This window comes from Microplitis mediator, chromosome 8 (assembly GCF_029852145.1).
Source record: "Microplitis mediator isolate UGA2020A chromosome 8, iyMicMedi2.1, whole genome shotgun sequence".
In the NCBI taxonomy this organism is placed as follows: Eukaryota; Metazoa; Arthropoda; class Insecta; order Hymenoptera; family Braconidae; genus Microplitis; species Microplitis mediator.
In genome coordinates, this window is record NC_079976.1 from 19,022,201 (window position 1) to 19,036,531 (window position 14,331).

General features: G+C 28.5%; 1 protein-coding gene across 1 annotated transcript; it reads left to right on the forward strand.

Moving 5' to 3' along the window:
- Positions 1-2,358: 2,358 nt before the first annotated feature.
- On the forward strand, positions 2,359-4,054 carry LOC130673227 (uncharacterized). Its single transcript, XM_057478182.1, has 2 exons — positions 2,359-2,495; positions 2,616-4,054. The coding sequence occupies exons 1-2, from the start codon at positions 2,402-2,404 to the stop codon at positions 2,921-2,923; spliced, it is 402 nt and encodes a 133-aa protein (XP_057334165.1). The 5' UTR covers positions 2,359-2,401; the 3' UTR covers positions 2,924-4,054.
- Positions 4,055-14,331: the final 10,277 nt, after the last annotated feature.

Genomic DNA, 14,331 nt, shown 5'->3' on the forward strand with positions numbered 1-14,331 from the left:
TTTCATCGAGATTTAGGGGCAATATTGAGATCCTATATTTATTGATTCAAAGATAATAATAATAAAATTAATAATAATATTATAATAGCAACAATAATCCTAATCTTGGTTTTTCAATAAATAATTTTTCTTGTTTAAAAAAATTATTTGGTATCCATCCCTTTGTACGACTTCATGTAATTCCTCTGGAGGATTAAATGCTATTTTTTTACCCTCGGTAAAGAAGGAATTTTATTTTTTTTTAACGCATGATGGGACTCGAACTGCCGACCCTTCGATTGAGAGTAGCTTAAGTCATGTACTTTAGCCCGCTCGGCCACCACACGCATTCGGAACTAAATATTTAATCTGTTACTTCATGCTATTCAATACTATATATACTCAAGACTAAGCTATAAGAAAAATTATTTTATTAAATACTATAAAATTAAAAGAATTCGATATTTATCAAAAAAAAAATTTTGCCTTCATTTGTAAATCATCAAGTTTTCTTAATTTAAGAATATTTTATTTTAAATTATGATAAATAATAAATATTTACTATTGAAATATCAATCTAAATGATATTCTCTTTATTTTTTGCAGTAGTTTAAATTCAATTTATACAGTTTTAAAAAAAAAGTTATTCAATTTTTTTATTTATTTATTTTTTTTCATAATTCTGAAGAATTTTACCGTCTTAAGCTTTTATAAAATTAACTAAATTAGATAATTACAGATAAAGTTTCGCTCGGAAATTCCTAAAATAGCTAAATTTATAATAAATAAAATACATTTGTGCCCAAATATTTGCTAAACTTACAAATAAGTATAGGAGCATTTATGAAATAATTGATATTATTTTTTTTTTAATTTCATTTCTATCGATTAATGACATTAAAAATTCAAATTTTGATCTTGAAATTGGATTAATGATAGATGTACCGTATCAGATCACTATCAAAGTAGAGTGAAATCATGGAGAAAACGCTAATAATTTGCTGTGAAAATATCATAGAGTCACAGTGCTAATACTACTAGGTCTCCATGGGATCACAGTAAAATCATGGTAAAACCACTATGAACTGACTGTGAAACTATTGTAAAGTCACAGAGTTAACACTATCAGATTACTATGGAATCACAGTGAATTTGTAATGAAATCACGATAAACTGACTGTGAACCCATGATAAAGCCTCAGTGTTACCATTGTTGGGTTACCATAAATCGATAGCTGATCGACAGTAAAATTATCATGAAAGTATGGTAATTTAATTCTAAACCTACAAAAGAATCACAAGTGAAATCACTATGGAACTACCATAAAATTACTGTAAAATTACTATATAACCAGAGTGACGAAATGGCACAAAACGACTGTGAATTCACTATGAAATTACCATCAATACACAGTAAACTTACGGTAAAATTGATTTCACTGTTATTTCACTGTGATTTCACAGTAACCCCGAATCCGCGAGGGATTTAAAATCAAAATGTAGCTAAAAAACAAAAATATCACATTAATAAATTTTTTATTGACTCTATTGCATTAAAATAAATTTATGAGCCTTAAAATCAAAAATTACAAGTGAATTTATCATTGTTTTATTCAGTCAATGCCAAAGAAAGAAAATTTTTTTTTTCCTAAAATTCAAAAATTTATATCTTTTGAACAAAAAAAAACCCCTACTCAAAAATTTCAGGATCTTTTGAAATAAATTAGAGGTACTCTAGAAAAAAATTTGAGCGAAAAATTTGATGGCAGTCATCGACTTTTGCAATTTTGGAAATTTCAAAATTTTCCCAAAAAGCGAATTTTTGAAAAAATTTTTTTTTGGTACCTTTAAGTATCCTATTTAAAACCTAGCTCAGATCATTAGAGTAATTGTAATAGTTTTCGAGATCTTTGAAGAATAAGTTTAAGAAACAGGAAAATTAGTGAAATTTTCAAAATTGCATAACTTTTGAAAAAAATTTTTTTATTTTTTTTCCCTTGGCAGAACTTCGTTATGTGATGAGAGAAAACTTCTGACCAAAATTCGTCCAAATCGAAAGGGGTCGATTCCAACTATTGGTCGATTTGACATGGAATGACCCATATATATAAATATATATATATTATAATCGTAAAATTTATAACAGTTTTAATTTATCAATGTTTTTACAGTACTTAAGTATAAATTTATATATTAATATACGTTTTTTATCGCTCATTGTACTAAAATAAAAAATTCGTATAAGTGATGAATCTTAAATAAATACAATAACATTAATTAATTTGACGTTACTTTTCAACTTAAAATTGCTTAAAATTGAAAGTTTTATCAACTTTTTCTTTTATATTATGATTCTACTAGATAGATAATGCAAAAGTAGTCAAGTATTCGTTAATTTCAAATGTAATATATTCAATTGATAATGTCTTTTTTTATTACAGTCAAGTTATCGATTCTGGTTTCAATAAAAAACGATCTAGATAAAATATTCACAATGAGTGATGGAACTAATAACGGTATGAGATACAGTAATTCTTTTAATTAATTTACAACTGCTGCATAATAGCTTGTATCGAAACAGAGCATATTATGTTTGCTTAAATATACATCTTCTAATTTAATTTATAATTTTTCAGATCATAATCCATATAAATCTCACATAATTAAGCTAAAGCAGCAAGCGGAATTTTTGCACAGACAACAAAATGAAATCCTCGAAAAACATCAGCAAAAAGTTAAACAACAGCAGATGATCTATAATTTATTACATTCATTGCAATCTGCAGAGTCATATGTTGGACAATTTAAATCAATTAATACTTCAACTTCTTCAACATCATCCATGATAGAATCATCAGCTATTCTTCCTAGAGGACCAGTTTCAAATCATCCACCAGTATCACATTCAGCTTTACAAGGAATTAATATGAATGAACAAACGTAAGATCCATTAAATTTAACTCGCATAATTGATCATTTGAATCCACTCTATCCAGCCTCAGGATTAACTCAAGAAAATCCAATAGATTTAATAGCTTCATCTCCTGAAAACTTACGCAATAAATCATCACTAACATCAACAGAAAATCGATCCAAATCAGTACCTCCACATACAGAATTAACACAAGATAAAACATTAGATTTAACGTTTACTTCCTCTGATCATCAACCTAATTTCAATCTATCATCTATCAATCAACTTAATAATTTGTCATCAACATCAATAACCGATCGTTCACAGTTGAATCGAGAATCTGTAATCCTGTTAAACAAATCGCTGTTGAGATCAAGAGGTGAAAATTCTAAGTCTGTACCTCCACACGCACAGTTAGCACAAGGCCGAGATACAGATATAATAAATTTTCTTTCTGGACAGTGCTTTAACGAGAATCCATCATCTGCAAATCTACTTATTAATTCGTCTCCAAACACTAACTCTTTGTCGTCTCATCAATCCCTACAATCATTTAGCTTATCAAATTTAAGATCGGTACCTATGTATTCGCAAGTATTCATTCCACCCACTGTAAAGAAAAGTACATTTTTAAACAAGCCAATAGCTCAAACAATGTTTTTATCCACGCAACCTTTGAATTTGAGTGCCCGTCTATCTGACACTTCAAACCAATCATCGCCCAATATTGAACTTTTGACACCACCATTGATTGATATAGAAAGAACTTCATCTATCGGACCAAATCAACTAAGTCGTTCAAAACCGTTGGATGGAAGAAACTTCGAAATGAACAAAGAAAAAAAGACCGATGAAATACAAGCAAACTCCAAAAGTCAAAAATCACATCAAAAAGATAAAAATCACGCAGATAAAAATAAAAAAAATGAAAAAAATAATTCACACGATGATAAAAATAAAAAACACGAATCAAGTTGAAAACGAGAATATGATCGAGAGCAGTCATCATCAGATGAAAACGAGAGAGGTAATTTTAAAATTTGTTTGCATTATTTAAAGATAAATAAATTCTATGAAAAATTGAGGTGTTGACAAAAATGAATTTTTATTTTAACGTGAGTGTTTAAAGTGTGCACGTTTAGATTTTCCAACATTTTTTATCATTCGGGGCATTTTTTTTTTTTTTTTATATGTAATGTTAATGAATTTTTAAATAAATATGAAAAAAGAATTTTAATTACGCGACATTTACCGTTTTTTTTTTTGATTTTTTTTTATCAATGAATAATATTTATTAATCTCAAATAACAACCGTTTTTATTTATCGAAAAACATTAATGCTCAAAAATAAAATAAACAATAACTAAAAAATAATTTTCAGAAAATTTCTTTGGTCTCAGATTTAACAAGCTGTATAGATTATTTACAATTTTTTTAAATACTTAAATAAATATTATGGTATTCTCTTATATTAATAATTTTATTTTTTTAGGATCAGTTCGCAGCCGTGGAACTAGCGCAGGACAAGCAAAAAAATATTATCAACAAAGAGGAGGATATAAAAATTTCAATTATCAAACGCGATATTTCTCTAATAGAAACTTTGCCAATCAAAATAATAGAAACAGAGGAGGCAATAATAACTTAAGAAATAATAGAGGAAATAACCGAGGAAAAAAAAATTCCTACACTAGACAAGATGACACAAAAAAATTGGTTTATATATTTAATAATAAATAAGAAAAGGAAACAAAAAACAAGATGATATTAAAAAGAAAGAAAGTAAAAAAAAAATATGACTTGTTATGTCCGCCGCTTAATTTTTAATTATTTATCCGGGATTTCTCCCTTTGGTAGCGATAGTAATTTTTAGACAAGCGGGTTGGAGGGTGCGGACAACAATAAAGAATACGAGAAAGAAATTATCTTCCTATAATTTATTATTTATAGTGGATCTTTTCGAAAATTAAGAACCCAAACGTCTTCGAAGAGACTGGTGCTCTTGTTTAAGCCAAAAGTATTTTATGATGATAGAAAAATAGCTCTTTCACCTACCTTTCGATGTCAATTCTTCTAGTGCGGCAGCTATTATCCCTCCAGGACTAAACAGCTCACTCGACCTTCCTGAGGGTTGGTAGAATGGGTGCGGCTGGGTTGGTAGGATGATATCTTATGTACTACTTTCGAATGAAACCGCAAGGTTGGAGTGAAGAACTTGATCTTTTATTAATTATTTCAAATTACAACGTTTTTACTGAACGTCACTTGTTCACTCTAGTTTTTCACAACATTATATTTTATTTATAATATAGGATTATTTATCCTTAACAGATATTTTTATTAAGATTTTAATATATATTTAATGCGTCCTTTTTACACACCCGAAAAGTGGTTTTATGCGCAAATTAACTCGGCACGAGATGGAATCGCAAATTCACGTGATTTGCGTCACTGGTTCGATCGTACCGGATGGTTTTTATAAATCCGACAAATATTGTACTAGACGAACGATTACTACAGTTGCGTCAGATCGAATTTTAGATCAATATTTGAGGATTTTTAATAATAATTCGAATTCAATTACTGATTATTCAACGCCGAAACGGATTCCTGCAATAATTGGATACAAAAGATTTTAGTTTTAAATGCCTTACTGATTATTCTACGCCTAGGACGGATTCCTGCAGTAAGGTTAGTGATAAATTCACGATCTTTGACTATTTCTTATTGATTATTTCGACGCCGTAGCGGATTCCTGCAATAAGAATTAGTCTAGATAAATTAAGAAATGCCCTATTGACTTTTCAACGCAGATGCGGATTCCTGCAATAGGGTTTAAGTTAAAAATTATTAAAAATCCTCTTATTGACTTTTCAACGCCTAGGGCGGATTCCTGCAATAAGAGTACACGAAATTTCGACGTTCGAATATTCACGGACCGTAAGTTTTATGAACCGACTAGCCCTGAGCTATGGGTGCTCAGGCTTTTTATAAACTTTGGTTGGTGATCTGATGGGGAATTTATAATCATTGTCATTGGTGGAAAGTGACGACAGTTTATTATTTATTCGTTAAACTTATTGCAGGTGTCTTCCCACTATTCTTTGCCGCATAAAAAGGTGAAAAAGCTGACGCTGCGTTTTCACGCGCTTTTCAAAGAGGAGCTCAGAAATAATTATTTTAAATAATTATAAAAATAAAAAAAAATTATTTGGACATAACAGACTAATTTTGATTAATAATTCTTATATCGTACTTGTTGCTAATATATATATTTTTTTTTTTAACCATATTGTTTATTTTATTATTTTTTTTTCTCTTATTACGTTTTTACTTTAATTTACTAATTACAACAAATTTACAAATTACTACAAAAATATAATTGATAATATTGCGCGAATACCCACGTATTCTCAAAGTAAAAAAAAAAACTATTAATCTATAGATAATTTTTTCGATCTCAATTGAGCAAAAATTTTAATGTGAATTAATACTCAGACTTTGCGATTCAGATAATTTTTGTAACTTATTACAAATTTACTTAGAAAATATTTTTTTTTTATTTTATTGTTTTTTGTTCTCTTATTACATTTTTAATTAAATGTACTAATTACTATAAAGATACGATTGATAATATTCGCTTATTATCGAAGTAAAAGAAAAAACTATCAATCTTTAGATAATTTATTCTATAAAAAGTTTAATGTTAAGAGCATTCTCAGACATGCCCCTCACTTTTTTAAAATATGCAACGACATTCAAGTGTCATAACCGTATTACAATTTTATTAATTAATTAATAAAAATTTAAAACCTTAATCGATAAAAAGACAAAGTAATCGTTATTTCGTTGAGATAAAGAATTAAAAAAAAATTACTTACAATTGATATCAATTGGGAGTTAAACGAAATTCGTTGAATAAATTTTAGCCAAAAAAATTTTTAAATTTGAATTATAAAATTTACATGACGAATTTACTGAAATTTATTTAACGAATTTTGTTTAACTCGTAATTGATGTCAAGTGTAAATAATTTTTTTTTTAAATCTATATATCGGTGAAATTACGACTTCGTTGTTCTTTTTTTAATTAATGCTTTAATTTTTTGTTAATTAATTGATAAAAATTTGATACGCTTATGACACTTGAAAGTCATTGAAAATTTTTAAAAAGTGGAGGTCACTGTCTGAAAATGGCCTCAATTAATAATCAGACTTTGTAACTAATTAAAATATAATATAATTAAACTAATTATAATATAATTAAAACTTTGCTTAGAAAATATTTGTTTTTTCTAGGGGTCTTTTTTTAGAAATAATTTTTTTCTTTTTGCTGACGCTTCAATATCATTCAACCATAAATAAAATGTAAAATGAATAAAATATTATTTGTTAATTGATGTTATGAAACTTGTTATTTCGATAATGCATAAAATTAACAGTTGTGTTCATAAATAAATATTTACTAGAAAAAAATTTTCTTTCTTATGGTGAAAATATTATAATTTTGCTTTATTATCAATAAAAACAAATTTTCGCATTATTTCGTCAGTAATTATTGATTTTCTTCAATATGCCAAAACATTTGTATATATATAATTGTTTGATAAAAATGTAAATTTATAGAGAAGGTTGGGAGGACTAAACGGAGTACTCAAGGAAATATTGAGTTTTCGGGAAATCAAATACATTGAACCTTTTTTTTTTTTAATGATATTTAAAGTAAAGGGAGAAAATTTACAGCTGCCGTTAAAAGAAAAAATTTTTTGTTTTGCGGGCAAAATTCTGTACCCCCTGAAATAAATAACAAAAAGTAAAATACATTTCCTAATATTTAACACATTAGATTAAATTAAATTTTCTCTTAAATAATTTACATGAATAGAAATTACGTTTTACATAATTATTAAATGGAGGAAGAGAAAAAAAAAGTTTTTAATAGTTTTTATCATGAAACAAACGTCATTCACATTTTTCAACTGACACTTATGATTTTCGAAGAAGTTCAACTACCTACTTTCAATTGTTAATTTTTTTTTTTTTTGTTAATCACTATTTATTATTTACTTCAAGGTAAAAGATTTAAGTTAGTTTAATTATATTCCAAAGAAAACATTTTATAAAACCAATTATATACTGCTTCAAGTAACAGATTAAAAAATTATTGAAAGTTGATTATTTTAAAAAATTTTAAAATTAAAAAAAAAATAGTAAATATTTCCAAGTTAACTATTGAAGTACATCTTAAGTATTTTGACACGGGAAGTTTTTTTATTGTCAACTGAAAGAAAAAATTAAAATTGATTTCATACTATTTTTTTACAAAACTTTCCGAAAACAGTGAAAATATAAATTCACAACAATGCTCCAAATTAGATTTAAAAAAAAATAGAAAAAAAAAAAAAATAAATAAGAGACTCGAAAAAAATAAATTGAATCACCCGCTCTTTTCCCATAGAAATTTCCATGGTAAATATACGGTAATAAAAGTAAAAAAAAAAAAGTAAAATAAGGAGAACATTTCAAATGAAAAATGGCGGCTGTGTGTGTTTGTTTACATGTAAAATTGCCGGTTTTAACCGTAATGATTTATTTTTAAAAAAACGAGAAGGTCTACAGTAGAAATTTTCGAAAGGAACCTTCTCTGCTTAATTCTGAAAATTGTGAAAAAAAAAATTAAGTCGTTTCGTCATGTCGTTCTCGAGATATCCGTACCACGCCGTTTTTTTGAACCACAGACTAATGGACGTCCACGATAAATTTTTTTTAATGAACTTTTTTTTATATTAATACATATTAGACAACTTAAAAAAAGTATTAGGATTACTTATTAGTGTTTCAGCTTTATATTGATGTGCTTTTCATAATGTGTAAGAGTAATAGAAAAAAAAAATATGCAGTTTAATGAGGGGAAGTCGTGTGACCTTGGCAGGTCGGTTATACAGCACAACCTCTCCGCTTCGCTTCCGAGGCGTGCAATATCAACTTATGTGCTATGATATTTTCTGATCTTAAAAATTAATTGTAGATGAAAAACATCATCTTTATTATAAAATTTTTTAAAATAAAAATTATGTATTTTTTAAATAACTGTGAGCTTTAAAATTGATGTTATTTGAAGTTAATCCTACAGACAATGAATAATAATCATTCAAATGAAATTAGGTAAAATACATTGTGACTTTAAATTTTGTGACTTAAAAGTTTTAAGTACCCTCAGAGGAAACGGTGATTGGTCCAAGCTTGGTAAACGACTGGCGCAACTCTACATAACTTTGGGACAAGAGTTAAATTGAAGCTTGGCCCAAGCCAGTCTAAGTCTCGAAATGATAACCTCCTCCCAAGCTTGGCTGCCAGACTTGTGCCACGACTGTTGCTAAATAAGCACCTATGCTTATTAAAAATAAATTGAAAAAAAAAAAAAAAAATATTAGTAGACATGTGCGGGATGGTAACATATGGAAATAAATTTGTACACAGAGAAATCAGGTGGATCGATGAAACTAATTTTTTTTTTGCATTTGCTGGGTCTCGAACCTGGTCCTTCATGACTGCTAGGCAAGCGTCTTATCCACTAGGCTGTTACGCTGTTCACAGAAGCCAGGAGTTTTTAGGTACCATTTGTTATTTAGACTGGTAAACTAAGGCTTGTCACTTGTATGATGGCTGAACCTTGTCCCAAGACTGGCAAGCCAAGGCTTGTCACTTGAGCATTGGCTGAACCTTGTCCCAAGACTGGTAAACCAAGGCTTGTCACTTGAGTATTGGCTGAACATTGGCCTAAGACTAGCAAACCAAGGCTTGTCACTTGAGCATTGGCTGAACCTTGTCCCAAGACTGGCAAACCAAGGCTTGTCACTTGAGCATTGGCTGAATCTTGTCCCAAGACTGGCAAACCAAGGCTTGTCACTTGAACGTTGATCGGATCTCGGACCAACCTTGGGAGGCCGAGCCTCGGTAGCCCAGTATTGTGCCAAGACTAGCCCCGTTGTCAATATTTTTTTTCCTACAAGGGTAGTGTGAAAATAAAGTATATTAATAAGTTAATTTATTGTTGTGTGTATTTTTCCTACTTTTCACTAACTCAGACTTCTAAATTACTCTATGTCAGTTAATTTAACTTTCGAAAATAACAAATTTCTCAGTGGGTCATATAAATTTAAATTTAAATTTATCGAACAATGAGCTACTAGCAGCTAGAATACTCCAACGAAAAAATAAAAAAATTATTTTGTTTCATAAGGAAGGAGTTCATAAGGACAATTTTGTAGAAAATCAAATGTACTACAAAATTACCATTCAACTTTTTTTTTTATAGTCAATATTTTAATTGTTATAAGTAAACAATTTAAATAATAAGACTTCGAGAGCTCATAACTATTGATCTGTTCATCATACAAAAAAGGTCTTAATGGCAATTTTGTAGAGAATCAAATGTACTACAAAATTACCATTCAACTTTTTTTTCATAGTCAATATTTTAATTGTCATGAGTAAATAATTTAAATAATAAGACTTCGAGAGCTCATAACTATTGATCTGTTCATCATACAAAAAAGGTCTTAATGGCAATTTTGTAGAGGATCAAATGTACTACAAAATTACTACTCAACTTTTTTTTCTACGACCAACAGTTTAGTTTCCAGATGTAAAAATAACGAATTTTCGTAAAATTCGCATATTCTAACGTCATTAATAGATGAAATATTGAGTGCACAGATTTGATTCTTTGGACTTATTTGTAGACAATTTATTGCTTAAGAAGGTTCACTGATCAATAATGTCAAAAAAAAAAATCTTTACAGTTTGCAGCCATAAATAATGTCAAAAAATAGTTTTCCCATGTTATTTAAATGGGAAAACTTTGAGATCGATGATGGACCTCTTAAAATTTAAATTTAGGGCTGAAATTTTAACTGAATTTTTTTTTAGGGCTGACAAACAAATTTTTCGTGGGAGCGTCCGCAAATCTACACTGATCTTAATGAAACTTAATATACTTATTCTATGGACGATTACCTTGGATGAGTACGAAGATGAGCCAATTCAGCCAATAAGTTTAGAAGTTATGGTTAATTGAAATTTTGTAAAATTTCCAAAAACATATTGTTTACTTATTAGACTGGGTGTCACTTTCAAACGGAAAGAGATAGCTTATTTTTGTTCGTTCTATGTGAAAGCTCATTCGATTGCCTACAATTCTGAGTATACAGCTTATTCATTTGACCATTTTTTCTACACGGAAAGAAATGTATGGTACTTATCACCATACTCTTACTACAGTATTGCAGCAAGTACCATAAGTATGGCGTTATTCACCATACTGTATAGTACAGAAAATTTTGTGTAGCTTACATGTCTGTATAGCAGAATTGACCAGATAAGTATGGGCTTGAGGCCCATACTACATTGAAGAAACGGCAATGCCACTAGGGCATTCCGCAATAGATCTTTGTGCGGTAGCCAATACACTATCGGATTACTACCAATACCGCATAGATGTAGCTGCAATACTTCGTCGATAAATAGATGAAAATATATTTATGTAAACAAGTGATCACAGGTTATGTTAGGAAATAATTCTTATTTAAAATACATGTGAATTGTTAGTTGTGTTTTTTTTAAACCATTCTGTAAGTATAATTTATTAAATTAGATAATATCCAAAATTTATTAAATTGTTTTATTTATTTATATGTAAGAAAAAACTAACCTTAACTTCTATCTTTATTTTTTTTTTCCAAAATTTAGTCCACAGTCATGACCGACCAGTCATTTGAAAACGGTAAGTTTATTATTGTATTAATAATTTCTTCTTTATACTGTTTCGTGTTTTTTTTTCTTTTTTTATATTTACGAACAATTTACGAGATTTTCATATTTTGATATTTTTTATATTCATCGTTAACTATTTTTTGTTTTTAACTTGTTTCATATCTGTTGTTGTCATTTGTAGTACTTTTTATTTAATATTGTTTTTAATTAATTAAATTGTAAATATTTGTTACGTCTTAAATTTTTATTTTACATACAACTGTTGATGAAGTTTTGTTGTCGATGTCGGAAAGCATTCCACCTAATTTAACATCTAATACTACCTTCGTTGGTATTGATAATATCATTAACTTTTCACAAATCACGTTTTACGATCCAAAAGAAAATTTACAAAATTATTTAAGCCGTGATTTTGAAGGATTGATAATATTGAGCTCGTTTGCAAATAGTCTAAAAAAAATTTTATTTGACGACATGAGATCGCTATTGGTAAAGAAAATTATTGAACGCGAAGTGAATATTGCATTACGAGACGCAAATTTTGAAGTTGGAGAGAAACCGTTAGAGAAATTTGTGTAGGTTTGATAAAAGAAATTGTTAATTATGATAAATTGAACGGTAATAAGCAATAATTTTTTGACAAATTTTTTTTTAATTTGCACAATAATATATTTGGTTGAGATATTATTATTTAATACTGTTTAATTGGATCGTTGATAATTTTTTTGTTGTTAATATACAACATTTTATATTTTATCGTAGTTATTTAAAATCATTTGTAGTACTATTTGAAATCTTTATTGCCTTCATCCAATTCTTTATCTTATGTTTTGGCTGTTTATTAACCAATTAATCCCGCACTGTATGAAATTTCTAATTTTCTTCATACTTTTATTAATTTTTTAATGAAATAATAGAAATATTACTAACATTGAATATTAATCAAAACGATGCTATAAATATATACGTTAAACACAAATTTTTTTCGTTTCAGAATTGATAAAGATCGTTTCATAAGCTTAGCAAACGAAATTGAAGCTCAGTTTAATGAAGACTCAGGGCTTTATTATACACCTTACTGTCAAGTAGATGGTGTGAGGGTTAATCCCTCTGGAAAGTTGTGGGAACGATACAACCTAGTGAAAAAAATTTTACGAGATGCTGGAATTTTGAAGTCCAAGTCGAAACCTTTAGAAAACAACATACCTACAGCTTCAACAGATGGTATTTTTTATAGTTTTTTCATTTACAAATACTTGCAATTATTAAACAATTTAATTATTAATATCTTTATATGCATAACTATAGATAAGGGCATTGAAAAAATTCAGTGGCTTCAAGAAAACGTAGAACCCTGGGACAAAGTTTTACAATACTGGGATGAAACTTTCGATGAACGATGGAGTTCACTTAAAGAAGGCAAACACCCAGATACGTCACTCCACTCACTGTATGAATGCCTTAAACAAGAGAATGGAATAGCTCTGGTAATGAATTTTTTAATTATAGTTATTTTGGCTACACTCGGTCTAATTGTCTGTCAATTTTCAATCCTTACAGATTCACCTTGATTTTCAAAAAATTCAGCCAAATGTATTAGATGATCGTGTCAAAAGAAATTGGCCACTTCTATGCATATTTATCGGAGAGTATTGTAAAATTGACCCTCAATTAAAATCTAATCCTACAGCTCAACAACTACTTTTAATGATTCCGAATCTGTCTGACGGTTAATTTAAATTAATATACAATTCATTGATATCGATTCGTTTATGAATTATAATTAATATTTATTATTTATTATTTTGTAGATAATGAAAAAATAATATTACTTCTATTATTAGCTCATATGCTTAAAAATACGAATCTTAAGGGGTAACGGTAACGGATTTTCAATTCAATTTAATTTACGGACAAACATTAGAAACCTAAAATAGAGAGTCTTTGGCGTTTTTTAAAGCCTTAACAAAGAGCTAGAAATTTCGTAATTTCATAAATTCTAATTCGTCTCCGAGAAAAATTGTTTTAAAATTCTCATTTACTCTACGAGTGCAACAAAGACAGTCCCGTTTATCTTTCTGAGTGTGAGAAAGAGGTCCGGTACCGTATCCCCTTAAGCCTCCTGCATTAAAAAAATCTGGAAAAAAAAGAAAAAATCCATCAGGTGAATCTCCAAAACAAACTTTAGAAAAAAGTGAGCAGTTGGCTGTTTCCGAAGCAGTAAGCGATTTTATTGCAAATGTAAAGGTAAATATTATGCTCATACTTACATGTGTGTATATTTTTTTTTATCAATTCAATGTAATTTTATTTAAAGATTGAAACTCAAATTAATGAATACATTGAAAAAAAAAATCTGTGGCTTTTAATGAAGATAAAACTGTGCAACCGTACATGTTGTTTGTTGGAGGACCCGAAAAGTTTACAAGTTTTTATGTCGTAGTAGACAGTTGTAAATATAAAGTTGACGACCCTCTAAAAGCTCTTATAGTAAATTTAGAAATCTTTTATTCGTGTAATTTCGAGTTCCCAACGTCGTGTTACAGTGTGTGGGAATTTATTCAAAAATTTTTATTTGGTATTTCGATTGTTGGCAACAAATACCCTGCTAAAATGAAGAAAATGATGGGCTACATTAATCATCATATGAATATTGAAATTTAA

What these genes read in the sequence shown, in the direction of transcription:
- LOC130673227 (XM_057478182.1), top strand. Translation starts at nt 2,402, where the DNA reads ATGTCTTTTTTTATTACAGTCAAGTTATCGATTCTGGTTTCAATAAAA. An exon ending in GAGTGATGGAACTAATAACG is followed by an intron (nt 2,496 to 2,615) that starts GTATGAGATACA and finishes ATAATTTTTCAG; the next exon opens with ATCATAATCCATATAAATCT.